The sequence below is a fragment of the Balaenoptera borealis genome (genome assembly GCF_965194805.1).
Source record: "Balaenoptera borealis genome assembly, chromosome: 7".
NCBI classification, from domain to species: domain Eukaryota; kingdom Metazoa; phylum Chordata; class Mammalia; order Artiodactyla; family Balaenopteridae; genus Balaenoptera; species Balaenoptera borealis.
The window spans coordinates 13495001-13512665 of NC_138864.1; the positions used below are offsets into that span (position 1 = coordinate 13495001).

General features: G+C 54.0%; 1 protein-coding gene across 3 annotated transcripts in view; it reads left to right on the forward strand.

Annotated features, from left to right (window-relative positions):
• Positions 1 to 17665, forward strand: part of NUDCD3 (NudC domain containing 3) — a 74068-nt gene that overhangs the window by 53044 nt on the left and 3359 nt on the right. For all 3 annotated transcript variants that reach the window (XM_082399885.1, XM_082399884.1, XM_082399883.1), the window contains exons 4-5: positions 5831 to 5974; positions 15656 to 15844. In XM_082399885.1, the coding sequence (XP_082256011.1) occupies positions 5831 to 5974; positions 15656 to 15844 (333 nt within the window). The remainder of the gene's footprint in view (positions 1 to 5830; positions 5975 to 15655; positions 15845 to 17665) is intronic.

Sequence of the window (17665 nt, forward strand, 5' to 3'; positions counted from 1 at the left end):
ATTGATGTATAATTGGCATACCATGTTATATTAGTTTCAGATGTGCAATATAGTGGTTTGATATCTGTGTGTACTGCAAAGTGATCACCACAATAAGTCTGGTTAACGTGCTCACCGAATTACAGAACTGTGTGTGTGTGTGTGTGTGTGTGTGTGTGTGATGAGAACCCCTAAGATTTACTCTCTTAGCAACTTTCAAATTCCAGGTCGCTTTTATACTGCAACCTTTGAAAAATTCATGGTCTCTCTAGTTCTTGGTGATCTAAAGAGTTTTAGGCATGCCTCACTTAAACCCTAGGGATAAGTTTATTTTGTATCTCTCGGCTTTTGCTGGCCTAAGGGTTTTTTCTGAGTTGCCACTTTCTTTCTGGGCTGGCTCCTTTCCAGCTCTTCCCTGCGGTACCTGTCACAGCTACATGTCAGCAGTGTTTATTTTTGGTTTTTGTCTGTGGCACCTATCAGATAGCGTCATGATGGTAGCTGTGATTGTAGCGGCTCAGCTGATGAAGTCTCAGTTGTTCTGGGTTTGTAGGTAGCTCTGTGTGTGAGGGGCCAGGGGTGTTGGGGGTAATGGGTAGATGTGGGAGCACTGAGGGTTAACGCAGGGGCATCCTGGGCCCCCTCTTCTTCAGCTGTAGCTTGGTGCTTGAGGCCTCAGAACATTGCCCCTCCTTTACTCCTTGTGGATTTTTTTCCTGTAGAAACGTATTTGCCTCTCAAGGGTAGTGGGGGACAGATAAATGCATGTGCGTAACACTTTAAGTTCAAGCATTCTTATTTTACATGCAACCGTTTTTTTGTCTTTGTTGTTTTTATCATTTTGCTGGTTCATCTAACGGAAAACTTCTCAAAATGAAGCTTTGGTTTCATTCATTAGTGAAATGTAGTTAGGTCTTTGCTTCATCATGTTCTTTGTTCTGTCCGCTCTGCAAGGGAAAAGTAGCCGAGTTCCCCATTCTTTCCTCAGCGTAGCCATGGGGTAGGGAGAAGGAACTTTGCCATCAGGACGATGTATGTGTGATCACTAATGTCAGCTGGGACTGGTTATAAACCTGGCATTTCATTGAATCATAGGATTTTAATGCAGGAAAATTGAACTCCGGAGAGTTTTAGTCTGACTTCTCATTTTGCAGATGAGAGAGCTCTCCTGGAGACATGAACTGCTAAGGCGCCACGCTGTCTGGTGAGACGGTGGTGGAGCGGAGCGCAGGACCCGGCTCCCACCTCCACCCTGTCTGATCAGTTGTCTTTTGCGTGGAAAAAGTCATGATATTGTTGCACACGGTCATGACTGGATGACATTGAGTGACAAGTGAATTACTTTCCTTCTCGGCACTCTCTTTCCTCTCAGAGATGGTGCGTGGTCTTTACTGACGGATGAGGTCCTTCCTGCTGGCTGGTGGGCTCGCGGCCATGCTGCATGCCATCTCTCGTCTCACCATGGGAACCTTCCAGAACAGCACCAAGGCCCCTGGGCATGTCTTGTACAGTGACGCTGTGCCCCAGAGCTTGATTCAGCTGTAGGAATTTGTGCTAAAAAGCTCTATTACACGGTGTTCCCTTCTTAGAAGGCGTTTAGAAAAAAATGTAGGAAGACTCTTTTTTATAGGAAACTTCCATAGCAGAAAAGGCTAATAGGCTGCATTTATCTGTTAAAAAATTTTTTTTGTTTGAATGCATAGGACATTTATCTTTTCAAAAGAATAAAATGTTCAAGGAGAAGTTTCTTTCCTGCCTCTGCCCTTTTATCCTATACCAGCCTCCACCCCAACCTCAGAAATCACGGTACTAGTTCCTGGGATCTTTTGGCAGATGTTTTCTATGCATGTGTTGTCAAGTTGTCAAGTATGAATAAATAGCCTCGTGGCCCCACCTTCAGCACAGATGATGTGCCCCCCGTTCCCTCTGTCGGCCCCACCAGGGCGGCTCTGGTCTCTGGTGTTTGCCGCCATGCCCCCAGGGCCTCAGCCCTGCCTGCCAGCCAGGGTGGCTGCCCGGGAAAGTCTCAGGGGACCTGGGATTTCCCGTGTCATCTGGCTCAGGCTGTCGGGACCCTGAGAGGGCAAGCACTCTGAGCCCACCACCCCTTACACTCAGGGCTCTGGTCTCTGCTGCTCCTCCTGTCAAGCTGCTTTGCACGTCCTTACTCCATTTTCATTACATCCCTTTGGATCAGTAGTTTCTTGTATAGTTTTTTGTTTTTCTGGAGTTTCTGGCTGTCTTTCTTTTTTTCTTGTCAAAAAATAGTACACTTTCATCATAATCTCAGAATTACTCAGTCTCTCACTAGTACTGTGTATTGTCTCGAAATCACTTCCTGCAGACCCTCTCACCTCTGGCTCCCATCCGGACTGATTATTTTCTAGTTCGGTTGTATAGCTTGCATCCTCGAACTTCTTTTCACTGCACTTCTAGATTAAATTCACTGTGTTTTAGATCCTTGTTGGATCTTCCTCTTTTTTTCCCCTAGTTTTACTGAGATATATTTGACATATAATGCTGTATTAATTTCAGGTGTACAACATAATTATTTGGGATGTGTATGTTTAGCAAAATGATTCCCACAATAAGTTTAATTAACATTCATCACCTCACATAGTTATAAATTTTTTCTTGTGATGAAAACTTTTAAGTTCTACTCTCTTAGCAACTTTCAAATGTACAGTTTAGTCTTGTTAATTACAGTCACCATGCTGTACATTAGATCCCCAGAACTTACTCATTTTATAAGTGGATTTTGACCCCCCTCCTCATCCAGGATCTTCCTCTGTTTTCATCCTCATTTTGTTGTGGTATAGACTCAAGTAACCTTCTCGAAATGATGTGTGGTAATAAACGCAGTGTTCTTGAATGTCTTAAAATGCGGTTATTTTAAACTTTTGCTTATTTTGTGGTTTGAGTTTGTATAGAATTCTAACTTTAAAAAATACTCTCCTGGGAGTTCCCTGCTGGCCTAGTGGTTAGGAGCCTGGGCTTTCACTGCTGTGGCCCGGGTTTGATCCCTGGTCGGGGAACTGAGATCCCGCAAGCCGTGTAGTGTGGCCAAAAAAGAAAAATCTCCCCAAACAAGACTGAAGGTTTTATTCTCCTGTTTTCTTACATCCGCTGTTACTGATTCTAGAAATGTCTTCCATTCCGGTTCTTTGTGAGTAAACTTTTTTCCTCCTATTTGGAACTTTTAAGACCTTATTTTAAATACTCAGTGGTATGAAATGTCATGAGTTTGTGTAAGTCATCTTTCATTCATTCTGTTCAGCCCTCAGTGGGTCCTTTTAAACTGAAACCATATTTTTCTAAAGCTCTGGAAAATTGTCTTGTTGCCGTCACAGTTTCTGGAATGCCAAACTGATTGCCTGGATTGGTTTCTGGCTCCACCTTGATTTCTTTGACTTTATCTTCCAGCCTTTCTGTTGAAAATCTTATTTTCACTCTCTTTTTTTCTAAGTGTTTGTTTGTTTTGTCTAGTTCTGTTTTCATATTTTATTCTGATTCTGTAGATACCGTATCTTCTCAGATCTCTCTGAGGGTATAAATTGGAAATATTTTAGAATTCCCTTTTTTCCTAATTAGCTCTGTAATCTTTACTTTTTTTTAAACCTAGGTCTGTCTTTTTGTGCTGCTGCTTTTTCTCGCAGAATGCAATCCTTAGTTCCCTGTTATTTTTTTTATTTTAAAAATATATTGGGAATTCGCTGGTGGTCCAGTGGTTAGGATTCCACACTTCCACTGCAGGGGGCACGGGTTCCATCCCTAGTCGGATCCCGCATGCTGCGCGGTGTGGCAAAAAAGAAGAAGAAAAAAAAAACCTTCCCCATTCTTTGGCATGTGGGCTGATGTTGATGGTTTTCTCCTTTACGTGTCTGAGGTCTGCCTCTCCCGTCGCTGCTCACAGCTGAGGAGTTGACTGGCTGGCTTTGCCGTGCAGTGTGTTGGGCTGGTGTCCACCCAGTTCCCTCAGACTGCCGGCCAGTTTTTCTGGAGCAGGGCCCCCTGTAGCTCCATGGCACACAGCGGGTTCTTATCCCTTCTGACGGGGCTTCCGCGGGCACGGCTGCCCGTGGACTGCCTCAGCCGCTCTGCCTGCACGCTCCACACCTGCTGACTGCCAGCCGGCAGCGCCACCCGGCTGTGCTTGTCCCTGCTCTGTGCTGTCTGTCGCCACACGCCTCTCCTTCCTCTCCATAGAGCTGTTGAAAGTTTCTCTGTCCTGGCCTCTCCCTTCTTCCCTGTGTTGTCTGGGGTTTTTCTGTGCGTGCTTTGTTCCTGTCATCTCTCTGGGCCATGGAGTTCAGGAGATGGCCGCCTGTTCCCAGAGTGACGTCTTGAACTGGAGCTCCTGGAAGCATCTCTGGTCTGGTTTCCCCTCGGTGCTTGGGTACGTCCCCTTTGTGTAAGAGACGAGCGTTGTGAGCTCACCCAGGTTTGGAAATTATCCTGTTACCTAAAGTTGGCTGGAGGATTTTATTTGTTAAAGTGAGCTTGCTCCTGGGAGCCAGGACTGGTGGAGCCTTGGTCCGCTCTGTCACGTGTTCACCGCACATCCGAGTTCGTGGTCAGGGACACCCGATTTGGCCAGCGATTGTCTGCATCTGTCTAGGAGTGCGCTGGGCCGCTGTTGGGCAGCTGGGAGTGAAGTGAGTTGTGCCTGTGCCTTAGCAGAACCGACTTAAGTGGTACATTCTCTCAGAAATTGGGTGCAATTGGAGCTGGGGCTCACAGGACCCCACTGGGGCCTGCATGTGGACACGGTGTGTGCAGGCATCTCTCTCCTTTCCATCTCTTATTTATGGTTATTTAAAATACAGGTAGGTTATAGTATCAGATTCCACTGACAGGTGTAGACTCCAGTTTGAAAATTCTGTGACACTGAGGGTTTCTTTTCAAGTGCATTTAATAAGCACTTAGCAAGTGACCTGTGGAAGGGCCATCTCCAGACTGTTTCGACGCCTTGACTGACGCCACCCACCTGTGAGAAAGGCCGGACATTGTGTAAATACTATTATAAAAGATTTTTACATTATAAAACACAAAATTTAGAACTTAAAAGAAGTGGGGGAAAAACAAACCCGGAGTTCTGTTTTCTTTCCTCTACTGTTTACTGATCTGCTGAACGTCCTGGGGTCCACGTGCTTGGAATCCTGCTGGCCGGGGTACACGCATGAAATAAAGCCCCCAGTCCAGCAACTCCAGCGCTGTTGTGGAGACAGACGTGTGAGAGCAGGGAGAGGGCGTTTCCAGCGAATGAGGAGATGGGAGAACAAAGGCAAAATATAAAACCAGAGGACCTGGCCTCACCCTCCTGGGTGAAAGCTGAGCTGTGGCCACAGATGGCACAGCAGCTCCTGGCAGGCAGCAGAGCTGGGCACGTGGCTGCTCTTCCCACCCCCCCCCCACCCCCCGCCCGGGCGTGTCCTCCAGCGCAGGGCTGCTGTCCACGCCAGACAGCAAGGTGGGCGTCGGGGGGAGCACACCCCCTGCTGCCGGCCCTGCTTGCCCTCTGCCCAGGGAGTTGGCCTCCCCTAACCGGAGTAGAGTTTGCGGCGGCAAACCAGCGGTTCCCGCAAAGCCCCCCACGTTACCGTTATGCATATCGAGACATCTTCTAGTGCGTTTCCTTGAAGGAGATGATGACGCAGAGGCTGCTTCACGTGTGAATTGGTTGGTGTGGTTTGCGTCATTCAGAGAGCCTGATGACCCTCGGGCTGATTTTGCATCTTGTTCTCCTGCAGTGTGTGGTCAGGCGCCTTGGAAACCTCCGTCCCCTCCCACCTTGGAGCACGCCGGTCACCACCTTCCCAGCACGAGATGATTCTCTTCTGCTCTGTTCCAGGTCTCTGTGGCCCTCAGCAGCAGCTCCATCCGGGTGGCCGTGCTGGAGGAAAATGGGGAGCGCGTCCTCATGGAAGGAAAGTTCACCCACAAGATCAACACCGAGAGCTCCCTCTGGAGCCTTGAACCCGGGAAGTGCGTTTTGGTAAGTGTGGGCAGTGATGCTGTGAGGGTGTTGATTTCTGCCAGCTGGGGAGTTTCCTCGGTGCTTTCCAAGCAGCTCAGAGGGCACCTTTGTGGGCCTCAGCTGACTGTCACTGCTGCATCTACAGCCTTGGCCTCTTGGCGTCCCACTGCTTGCTTCCTTGAGGTGGGGCCCATGTCAACAAGAAACTGAGGGGCACTGGAGTGCGGTGTTTCTCGCTGCTTTCTGTCCTCCTGCCCATGCACAGACCACATGCAGTGACCACGGAGGAGGTCCTGGTGGGGCATCATCCCCAGAGCGTGGCTGTGCTCACACCGCACATGTCCCCTCAGTTCCAGAGGCTTCTGCTCTCCAGGGGTTCAGTTACATCTAAGGCAAAACCAAAGAAGTTAAAAATTAAAAGGCAGATCGCTTTCATGAATGCCAGTCTGGAGGATGCAGAGTTAATAAATTCAAACAGACAGCCTTATTTGACAAAGTGGGTCTCAACTGGCTAAGCTAGCCAAGGGTGCAGGATCCAAACGAAGGGGTACGTGTTCCAGTTACTAGACTCCTTGGTGGCTGCATCCTCCCTCGTCAGAGCCTTGCACCTGGTCAGTGGGCAGCACCCAGGGAGGCTTCATACAGCGAAGGGAGACTCTGTATATTTGGGTTCGTTCCTTTCCTCTTCCCTCCTGCTGGGGTGCTTAACCAGGGCGTGGTGAAAGGGGCAAAGATGAAAAGAAAAATACTAAGTCTTTGGGCAAAAAAGACCTCAGAATTTTATATAGGCATGTTCTTCATATGTGCAAAGTGTGCCGTTCCGTCATGATCCACTTCTCTATGGGAATAGGTGCCCATGGGCCTGCCTGCTTGGTCCTGACCGACAAGGCCTGCGGCGCTCTGTTCTGGCTGCTCTCAGCTCGCAGACACACAAACCCGTTGGAGCGGAGAGGATTCCATCACTGCTGGGGGAGCTGGAGGTCTCGGCATGCCCGGGACCCCCGAGCACGCACAGGCCCCTCTGTGTGACAGGAACACCCGGTGGCAGAGCGCCAGCCAAGTCTGCCCGAGTCTTGCTTAAACCTTGCTCTGTTGCACCTCCCCTGCCCTTCCGAGGTTTCTCCTTCTCGCCACGAGTGTGCAACAGTCATGATGATTTCCCCCTTATCACCCTGGGGTTCAGTTGCTCGTCTGTTCACCCCCGTGCCTCCCCACCCCCAGTGCCGCTCCCCAGACTACGGCCCATGCTCTTAACCACCAGTTCCATTTGCAGAATACCTTCATGGGCATGGTCTCATTTGCACCTCCTACGATTGTGGGAAGTAGGAAGCCAGGGTCTCATTATCCCCCCGCCTCCCTAGGTCACGCAGGCGGCCAGCGGGAGCCCGCGGCAGGCAGCCCACCCTCTCCCGGTGCCGCTGTGATGGCCCAGGTGGTCACAGGGAGCGTGGACCTGTGATCCTGGGTGCCCCGTTGTCCACGGATGCCGGGCCTCACTCCTCCTGTGTGGGGTTGATGGACCGCCCAGAGCTGTGCACGTAGAGCTCGTCCTGGCAGACAGCCGGTTGTGCTTTGCTCCCTCTGAGGGGCGCTTCTGTTGTCTTCAGCCCTGTTGTCTTCGAGTCCCCGCCTGGGACGGAAAGACTGACCTCATCGCTGGACCCTGAAGGTCCACAGCCACTGTTTACCCACTGGTCTGTCGGGGTTGTAATCAGGGTACCGAGGATTCCCTGTACTTGACGTGGCTTCTGCTAACCAGGTAGCTCACTCTTGGGATTTTCGTTGCCAGAGGTGATGCTGACTTCTTCATGCCTGTTCCAGAGCCGTGTCACCTTTTTTGCGTGTTTTGTACAACTTGCGTCTGAATACGGACATGGCTCGTGGCCAGGGCATTAAGTCCTTGTAATTATGGCCTCCATCTACTGGGTACACTTAGGCCCTGGCTCTGTGAGGTGCCTGGTGATGCAGTTTCATCTCTGCAAGCCTGTTATACAAATCAGGATGCGGACGCTCAGAGAGGGTGAAGAGCTTGCTCAGGGTGGAGCCAGACCCCAGGCCCAGAAGCCTCCCGTTTCCCTCCTTCTCTACCTTTCAGCTGATAGGCGCCCAGGAGCGAGTAGGCGCGGGGAGGAGAGCTGGCAGCAGCGCAGCGTAGCTTGTGACCAGCAGCCCCGGGCCAGCAGGGAGGCTGGGGCGTCGCCTTCTCTGCTGACCTTGATGAGACGGCCTCAGCGTCCGGTCATGCGCCCAGGCCCTGTGGTCGCCCCAGGCTCTCCTCTGGTCCAGGGGGAGGCTTGTGCCCTGGCTGCCTTTTAGTTTTCCAGTTTGCTCTTGCCAAGCACCTGCTGCTCGAGGAGTTACAAAGAAGCAGAACCGGCTGCGGGCTGAGGTGCACCTGTCACTGCCCGTGAGCGTGGCTTCTGGCTGTTCTGCTCCTGCTTAACCCTGCGAGGTCCACGTAGAAACCTCTCTCAGAATTGCAGGTGCTAGGCTGGTTCTTTCCCGAGGGTCCTTAGAGTGGCTTTCGTCATCCGTGGATGGCATCACATTTCTAATGCTGCTCCACCACTTGTAGAAAAAGAAGAGGACTTAATTTAGAGCCTCACATCCTCTTCCGGAGCTTCCCTGCCAGCCCGGCCCCCTGCACACCTGGCGTGCACCTTCTCACGAGATGCGGGGATCCTGCCTGTCTCCGCCTTCCTCCTGACCACGGTCCTCGGGTACAGCCAATGCCAGTGTCTTAATGGAGACATTGCTGCTTATGGAGCTGAAGGTTTGGTGTGTTCTCAGTGTAATTATTTATTTACTGGTAACATTGAGGACCACGTATCTGAGATGATATTGTAGCTCAGTAAGCACATGGCTTTGATGTGTGAACACCCTGGTGCCTTTGCTGACCAGAACAAGTGCCATTCCCTCGAGCCTCTGGAGGGGCAGAGCGTGGCTGCCCAGGTGGCCAGGCCTGCTTTGTGCCTCAGCCCCACTCACTGGCCGCCTTTAGCCTCACTGGACCTCCGTTCCTCGATCTTAAAGTGAGGCTCAAAGCCTTGGTTGGTCGATCCCCAGACATTTGTTGGTTGCTTATCACTAAGTGCCAGACCCTGTGCTGGGCACTGGGGCGATTAAGGAAAATAGTCAAGGGCCCACCTCCTAAAGACTGAGTGGGCCGAAAAGGGCCCCCAGATGTCCTCGCCAGATCCCAGAACCTGCAAATAGGTCCTTATTTGGAGACGGGGTCTTTGCAGATGTGATAAGGTTAAGGATCTTGCGATGATGAGATCATCCTGGATTATCCAGGTGGGCCCTAAATCCAGTGGCAAGTGTCCTTACAAGAGGAAAAGAGACAGACACAGAGTGAAGTGAAGACAAGGCAAGGTCCCCTGGAAGCTCTGGAGGGGCTGCAGCCCTGCGACACCTTGATGTTGGCCTTCCAGCCTCCAGACGGAGAGAGTAAGTGTCTTGTTTGAAGCCCGCAGTGTGTGGCGCTGTGTTACGGCTGCCCCAGGACACTAGCACAGGCCTTATGTGGCATGATCTCTGTGGGGGCCACTTGGGACAGGAGGGGTCACTCCAGGGGTGCCTGTCACCTTACCAGAGTCCGTGGTCCGAGTCCTGACCTCCCAAGCAGGCCGATGCAGACATGCCCCTTGATTCCCAGCCACCACTCCCTCCTTGCCTGAGCCGGATCCACATCAGACACGCCCGGGCAGGCTTTCAGAGCAGGCAGGGGTGGCAGCTAAACCCGGATGACAGCTCTTGCCTCCCTCCCTCCCACACTCGAGAATGTTAAACGAGGCTTCTTGATTCTGAGGCAAGCTCCTTTCTTGGTTCCCGAGACGTGAAATCAGGGCCTCCCCCCATGCCTTGTTCTGTCCCAGAAGCCGCCTCGGCTCGCTGTCCTGGTTTCTCCCTGCAGGTGGGGCTAATGGCCCTGCCGTGGGCACCTGCAGGCCATGGCCTCGAGCCCTTGAGGCTCTGCGGTCTTGGCGTTAGTAGCCATTCGTGAGGTGACGCCCGTCCACACGCTGACACGATGCACAATCGAGTCATTTAAAGCTGGTGCAGTAGCTGCAGAGTGTTCACAGACCTTCGTCGGCTTGCCTTAAAGCTCGCGCTACTGGGTGTGTCTGGTGCTTGAACCTGTGAGTGTTTTTATATAAGCTGTGTCCCCCGTATTTAGATTATATATTTAGATTACAGTTCTCAGAAGTAGAGTTACAGGCTGAGTGTAGTCCTTGGCCATTGCCGTGGGCTCCTCCAAGAAGGACGTCGGATTTCTGTGACATCAGCAGATCCCTGTGTGCCCTGGCACTGGGCTGTTTTTGAGTGGGGATGTGTGTTTCTCTGTGCAGTGGTTCACCACTTTGGTTTTGTCGCTGGTGGCCACCGGCCCCCTGCCTGGCTCTGAGGGGCCATCGTTCAGCTTAAAATACAGGTTAAATTACGTTAGTATTTTGGCAAGAGCCCAAAGCCTGGAAATTAGTCCAGGGACTGAAATGCGAGTTCTTGGCCTTCAGTGCTCATGTCTCCCAGGACCCATCGTGTTTCTCAAGGTGGTCACATTTTTGGCATCATCACCAGCCCCTGGATCTCCACCGGGTGTTGAGAAGCAGGTAGCCTGAGTCCACACGTTCTGGAGAAGTTGCCCGTGAATAGAAGGGACGTGTCAGCAGAACCGGAAGACCACGCTCCTGGTGGACAGAGCGTGCGTCCGCTCGTCCCGCGGGGGAGGAGAGTGGAGACGCAGCTTGGCACTGCGTGGTCACCTGCCTCGCAGCCACAGCCCACCACGGCCGGGCTCTGTCTGGCCCTGCAGTGCTTTAATGTTTAAGCTTGAAGCGCTTGCTGACGACATTAAAACCAGGAGGTTGCCAACCGCAGTGCCGCCTCTGGCAGAGCCCTGAGAGGCCAGCGGTCTGGCCGGGGCCGCGTCCTCCCCGCAGAAGCTCCTGGAGCTGAGCGGGCCCCCGCTGCCTCTCCCTGTCCTCTGTCCTGGTTTCAAGGCGCCCCTCTGAAGCACCGTCCCACAGCTTTCACGTGCATCTCCTTGGCCCAAGCTCGATCCCACGTACGGGCAGCTGCGAGGGGCCGTCCTCCCTGCCGGGCGCACTGCCTCCCTCTCTGAATAGAAGCAGCGTTGTGTGACAGAGGAGGGGAGGGAGATGAGTGTGGGTGAGTCATCATCATCATGCCGATTGCGGTGCTGAGGTGAGCTGAGCCACGTGGAGTTGGAAGTTTCTCTGAGGACGTTTTGGGAAAACTGTTCAACCAGCACTCTGGGGGTTCCCCTGAGAAACTGATTCTGGGTCTGGGACCGATTGCTAAAAGGAGCCTGGAGGAAAGCCAAGGAACGAGGGTGTGTTACCAGGTCACAGCAGCCACCCGTGACCAGCCGAGATGGGGCACTGAGCGCTGCGGGATCAGGGATGGGAATGAGTGAGCCGTTGAGATGCTACGTGTCCAGGAGCCGGTGCTGACGACAGAGGGGTAAGTGGCTCCGTCGTGGAGGAGAAGGCCCCTGCTGGCCCCTGCACAGCACCTGTTGGGGCTGAAAGTGTCGTGTCCCTGCCATATTGTGGGGCAGATGGAGTCAGGGAGGAACCCCGGGAATGCGGCCACGTGACATCTGTGCCTGCAGGGGGGACATCCCAGGAGGGCTGCAGTATCACCTGTGCAGGTTCTGCGGGGGCACATCCCTGAGCTTAATCCGGAGGAAGGACCAAACAAACCCCAAACGAAGGATGGTCCTTAACAACAAAAGACAAAGGCGGTGGAATGTTCCAGATGAAAGGGGACAGGCCCACTAGGATGTAGTCAGGACCCTGGACTGGATCCTGTGCAGGAGGGAAGGTGAGCTGAAGTTACTATAGTAAAGAACTTCCATACCTTCAGGAAGGAGACACTCACCGAAGTATTAGGGGTAAAGGGCCAAGATGATTCTGAAAAAATACTGTGTAATTTACCCCATATTATAAACTTACACACATAGAGTGAGAGCGTATGTGCAGACACACATACACGTGATAAAGAAAAGGCGTAGCATGTTAACAGTGGGTGACTCTAGGAAAAGGTATTCTTTGTACTTGAAGAATTCTAGTAACTTGTAAGTTTGAAATTACTCTAAATAAAATGTTTTAAGAAACGAGATGGCAAATAAGCCCATGGAAAGATGCTCAACGTCGTTAGTCATTAAGGCAATACCAACTAAAACCACGGCAACATGTCACTTCACACTTATTTGATTGGCTCCTGGAAAGAATCGACAGGAGCAGGGGCTGGTGACAGTGTGGAGCTCCTGGAGCTCCCCTGCACTGCGGATGGGAAGGCCAAACTGTGCAGGCGGTTTGGAAAGCAGTTTGACAGTTTTTATAAAGTTACACGTGCACTTACCATGGGACCTAGCAACCCCACTGCTGGGTACCTACAAAGGGGAAAGGAGACCACAAAGCCCTGCAGGCAGCCTGGTAGGTGGCCGCTGAACCCTGGAAACACCCCACTGTCCACCCACAGGTGCGTCGGCCTGTGTCGGGGGTGACCCCCAGGCGCGCGTAGCATGGCTGAACACCAGGCCACTGCGCCCCGAGAAGAGCAGACCAACAGACACAGACCAACGAAATGGCAAAGCAAGTGTCGGGCTGAGGGGGTCGCCGTCGAAAGGGGACTGCGAGCTTTGGGGTGTGGCTTGATAGCAGTGGTGGCTACGTGGCTGCATTTGTCGAAGCTCATAGGATGCTCCCTCAGAAGAGTGAATTTTACTGTGGGCCAGCTTACACCTCCACAAACCTGATTTAAGAAAAAAAATAGCAAAATGTTAAAAAATCAAAACCAAATGTTAAACCATCAGACTGTTTTATCAGAGATGTTACTCTTAGACCTGAATCCTTGAGCTCCAAGTTCCAAGAACATTTCACGCATGTCCTCTTGATTCTGCACTCTGTATTATTCCACCTGAAACAGGAATGAAGTTCTGACCCACTAGCATGTGAATGGACCGTGAGGATATTGTGCTGAGTGAAAGAAGCCAGGCACAGGACACATAGCCTGTGGGTCCGTTTTTGGGAAATGTCCAGAGCAGGCAAATAAATGATTTGTTGCCAGGGCTGGGGGAGGGACAGAGTGGGGAGTGCCTGCTCACGGGCACGAGCTCTCCTGCGGTGATGAGTGTTCTGGAACTAGATAGAGGTGGTGATAGCTCAGACTCCTGTGAACGCGCTCAATGCATTGAACTGTTCACCTTGAAATGGCTAATTTTATGTTAACGTGAATTTCACCTTACATTATTTTTACTGGGGTGCTGGGCTCATCTTGACGTTTATTGGGTCTGCAGAGTGCCCGTGCAGACTTGTTCTGTGGACACAAGAGGCCAGGGCAGCGAGGCCCACCAGGCTCCCTGTTTTCAGGGTCAGTCCCGTTGTGCCCCCGAGCTGTGTCGGGCCTGGATGTGTGTGTGGACCTGGCTGGGACACCCCGTGTGTGGTTCGTATGCGCAGGGACAGCAGCAGAGCCCCCGGGTGGGGATTGGGCTGACCCCACAGCGCTGTCACGGGCTGTTGGCCCGAGCATGGCTCTGTTCTGCCTGTAGCACTGGGTGATCCAGGTGAGGTGCTGACTTCTAGGTAGAGGTAATAGTGGGTATTTTACAGAGGTTGTGAGTACTAACGATACATGTTAGAGAGATCTCGGCCATGATGACGACTAACGAAGATACAAGTAAAATAAGTCTAAAGGGTCTGTTGTCTCTGGAGATTTACAGTCGTCTCTCAGTATCCTCAGGGGATTGGTTCCAGAACCCAGCCCCCCCCACCCCGCCCCACCCCCCGAAGGATACAACGTCCGAGGGTGCTCTAGTCCCTTATATAAATGGTGTAGTGTTTGCATGTAACCTGCGCATATCCTCCTGTTTACTTCACATCATATACCTAATACAATGTAAATACTATGTAAACAGTTGCTGAAGTGAGACAAGTTCAAGTCTTTTTGGAACTTTCTGGAAATTTTTTTTTCCCCAAATGTTTTTGATCTGGAGTTGGTTGACTTCAGTGGATGCAGAACCTGTGGATACAGAGGGCCGACTTCCTCAGAAGTCTCTCCTGTAATGGTAAGAAGAGAATGTATTTCCCCCTTGGAAGGTTTCTGTTGCACTGGCGCAGTGATCTGCAGCTCTGTAAAGACGGGGCTCAGCGCTCGGCACTGGGGGCTCTGAGGGCCAGGTCAGGTCCGCGTGTGCAAACAGGAGAGTACAGTTGGCCAGAAGCTGGCTAGACAGAGCATCTGGAAACAGAAGCTTCACCCTGAATGTAAACAGTGGCATTGGCTGGATAGAGGTCATTCATCTGATCAGGTGGGCAGAGGGTGCTCAGAACCCCTGCCATCTCACCCCTGCCATCTTCACGCCCGCGTCCACCCAGGATGGTCAGAAATGGGGGGACTTGCTTTTGTAATGTGCTGAGATGCTGACATTCATGCTGTGCCTGTGGTTTCCTGGAGGTTGTCTCCACTGTGTGACCCGCCCTCATCACTGCCCACGCCTCAGCTGCTCTCAGGGCCGGGACTTAGCTCTGCTGTGACCCTGTTGGACCCGGGCTCCGCAGGGGCTCTCCGTGGACTCGGGCAGCAGGGCTGGAGCTGGCAGCACCGCTCCCTGCAGCCCGTGAGCCATGGGGCCGACTTCTTAGGACCTGTGGGCATGCAGTGTCTTCACAGATGTCGCCTGTGGGCCAGCTCCCGGTCCACTTTGTCAGGATTGCCCACTGGCCAGTCAGCCTCTCCTCATGGTGCTCCCGTGAGGAAGGGCTGCTCTCACTGCTGGCTCCGTCATCTCTGTGGCACCTCCCTGCCCCTCTGGGCATGAGTGGGGGTTACATCCCGTCTGAGAGTGGACAGAGTGAGGGAGCGTGGGCAGTCCTCCTGTCAGTTCTTGGCCAGTCAGTAAAGAGTTTCCCGATGAGCCGGCCAGTGACCACAGGGAGGGGGGTGGCCTGGGCCCTCCCTGTGTGGTCCCTGGGATGCATGTACTTGGCATCAGCTTCAGGCAAAGCCCTGCTATTCTGCAGTCCCCGTCTCTGAGTTCTTGTGTCCCCCCGACTCCCCCCGTCCCTCACTGGGCTGCACCATGAGGCTGAGTGGGAGATGAGTCACGTGCAGCGGTCGCAGGGCTGGGGAGCCCCTCTTGCAGCTGCCTGGCCAGGGAAGAGAGTGAGACAAGGCGCCTGGGCGTCTGGCTGGGGGGTAGTCATTGTCAGGCTGAGTGCTTGGTCCCCCAGGTTCCAGGTCCCCCCAGCAGGTAGGAGACTGGGTGCTGCACTTGGAGGCGGGAAAGGCCAGCAGGAGGGAGGGGGATGAGCTAGCGGGGCCCGGGCAGGTGGATGTTGACAGAAGCTCCTGTTCGGGCTCAAGCTTCCCTCGGCAGCTCGGGAGACCGTGATGGGGTCTGGGTACCGGTGGATGGGCCAGCTCGGAGTGCTTGGAAATGCCCCCCTCTGGTCAGAGCGGGCTGGGGTTCTGGTGGCTGAGCGGTGCGGGTGCTGATGCCTTCGGGGGTCAGTGTCTTCTGAGAGGACCTGGGGGACAAGGACCACAGGCACCGCCCAGGCATAGCGGTGGAGAGTGGAACACTCAGAGCCTGGGGTCCGGACCCCCCCGCTGGGTCCCCAGTGCCACCTGCCCGACACTGACTGTGTCTCTGCCCTCGTGTGCCAGGTGAGCCTGAACAAGGTGGGCGAGTACTGGTGGAGCGCCATCCTGGAGGGGGAGGAGCAAATCGACATCGACGAGATCAACAAGGAGCGCTCCATGGCCACAGTGGACGAGGAGGAGCACGCTGTCCTGGACAGGCTCACCTTCGACTACCGCCAGAAGCTGCAGGGCAAGCCGCAGAGCCACGAGCTGGTACGGGCCTTCCGGGGCCGGCGCGGGGAGGACGGGGCGTGCTGCTGCTCACTGCCTGGGACGGGGCGCCCGGGTGCAGAGCCGAGAGGTGTCGTCCTCGGGGCCCCGGTGGTATCGCGTGTTGCTAGCTGGCACGCTGGGGCCGTGCAGACAGCTCCCTCCCCTCAGCCCCTCCAGGACCCTCAGCACCGGAGGGGCAGTCAGGCCCAGCCCTGCCTCGGGGCCGGTGCGGGTTTGACCACAAAGGGCCAATGGGAAGAAAGTCCTTCCAAGTCACTTTCGAACGTCAGAAGCGTGAGAAGTGTGCGTGGCCGGCGGCTGTGGAGGGACGGGAGGGAGTTAGTGACTGGAGAGGAGGCTCGTGCCTGAACCTGCGGTGGCAGAGAGGAGGGTTAGTTAGACGTGCACCGTCTTCCTTCTGCTTTAGTACTCCCAAGAGTGGCTCTGTGCAGAAGAGAGGGTTGCTTTTCTCAGGTTAGTTTTAGCTCCCAGTGTCCCACGTGAACAGCACCGGGAGTTTGAGCCATGGCACCACGGCCCATCTCCAAGGCTGCTCATGTGTCAGACACGAAGCCCGCCCTCCACCCCACCCCCAGTGCCATTCAGATTCTCAGGCGTCCTGTTTTGTCTCCCAGGGGCCTCACTTTGTGGCTCCTGTGAGTGTTCTAGGCCTGGGGCCGTCGAGCGCCCCCGCCCACTGCCCGCGTGCCTGTGGTCCTTCCTGCCCGTCTCATTCGGACCTTGCATGCAAACGGCCCACCTTGCTCCTTCGAGGGCCAAGGAGCCATGGAGGGGAGCGCTTAGTGAGTGCTTACTGCACGCAGGTTGGGTCGGGTTGGCTGGGTCATGGTCCCCGTTGCAGCACCCCTGAGAGGGGGGTCGAGGTTTAGAGGTCACAGCCCATGTTCAAGGTCCCACAGCTGGTCTGGCAGCAGGGCTGGGGTTTGAACCCTGAGCAGGTTCCAGGCTTGTCTGTCACCCCTCCCCGAGTCTCTGAATCGCCTCTTGGTCTGGCTCCCTGACCCACCTGGGCTTTTGGGGCTAGAGGCCGGGACTACGGTTGACCATTGGATCATGGGCATCTGCTGGTCTTGTCTACGGAAACTGGCCCCTGGCTGTAATCACTGAGCTCGCAGGGCACAGGACGCGGAGTGCAGCCCACCTCTGTGCACGTTTAGGCGGCAGTTTTATCCAGTTGTGCTGCATTTGCCTGTGGCCACCAGATGAAAGAGCACTCTGAACACTGGCCCGACGGGAGGGGACCTTGTGCAGCCATCGAAGAAAGTGTGGGTGTCGCTGCCCCGAAGCGGGCAGGCACCTGGCTGTGAGACCCAAGTAGGAAGCCAAGTCCCTGTTGATGAGCTCAGGGATGGGGCCGGCCGATCAAGAAGGATCTGAAGAAGAGCCTTGAAGACCCTGCAGTCTGATGGAAAGACCTCTGTGGTTTGAGTCGAAAGGGATTCTGGAAGGGCTTGCCGTGTGCCAGGCAGCGTGCTGACCGTGAAGGGACGTGAGTGCCTGGCTGAGTGCAGCGCCCCGCGGAGACCTTCAGCAGACACACAGGAGCCCGTGGCTGGTGGTGCAGGCGGCAGCGCTCGGGGGTGACCCCTCGCCCAGCTGACCTGCTCCTGGACAGGCAGGGGCCTCCAGCTCGCCGCCCCTCGCTGGAGACAGTAGAGGACTGGCACCTCAGGGCCATGGTCGTAGAGGTGGGAGCACCAGCACTGCTGTCTGGGACTGCTCTGGGCTTAGCAGACGTTCGGGAACCTCCCGGCTTCCACGCGGACTGTCCTCAGCACACGGGGCCTTGAGGGAAGCGCA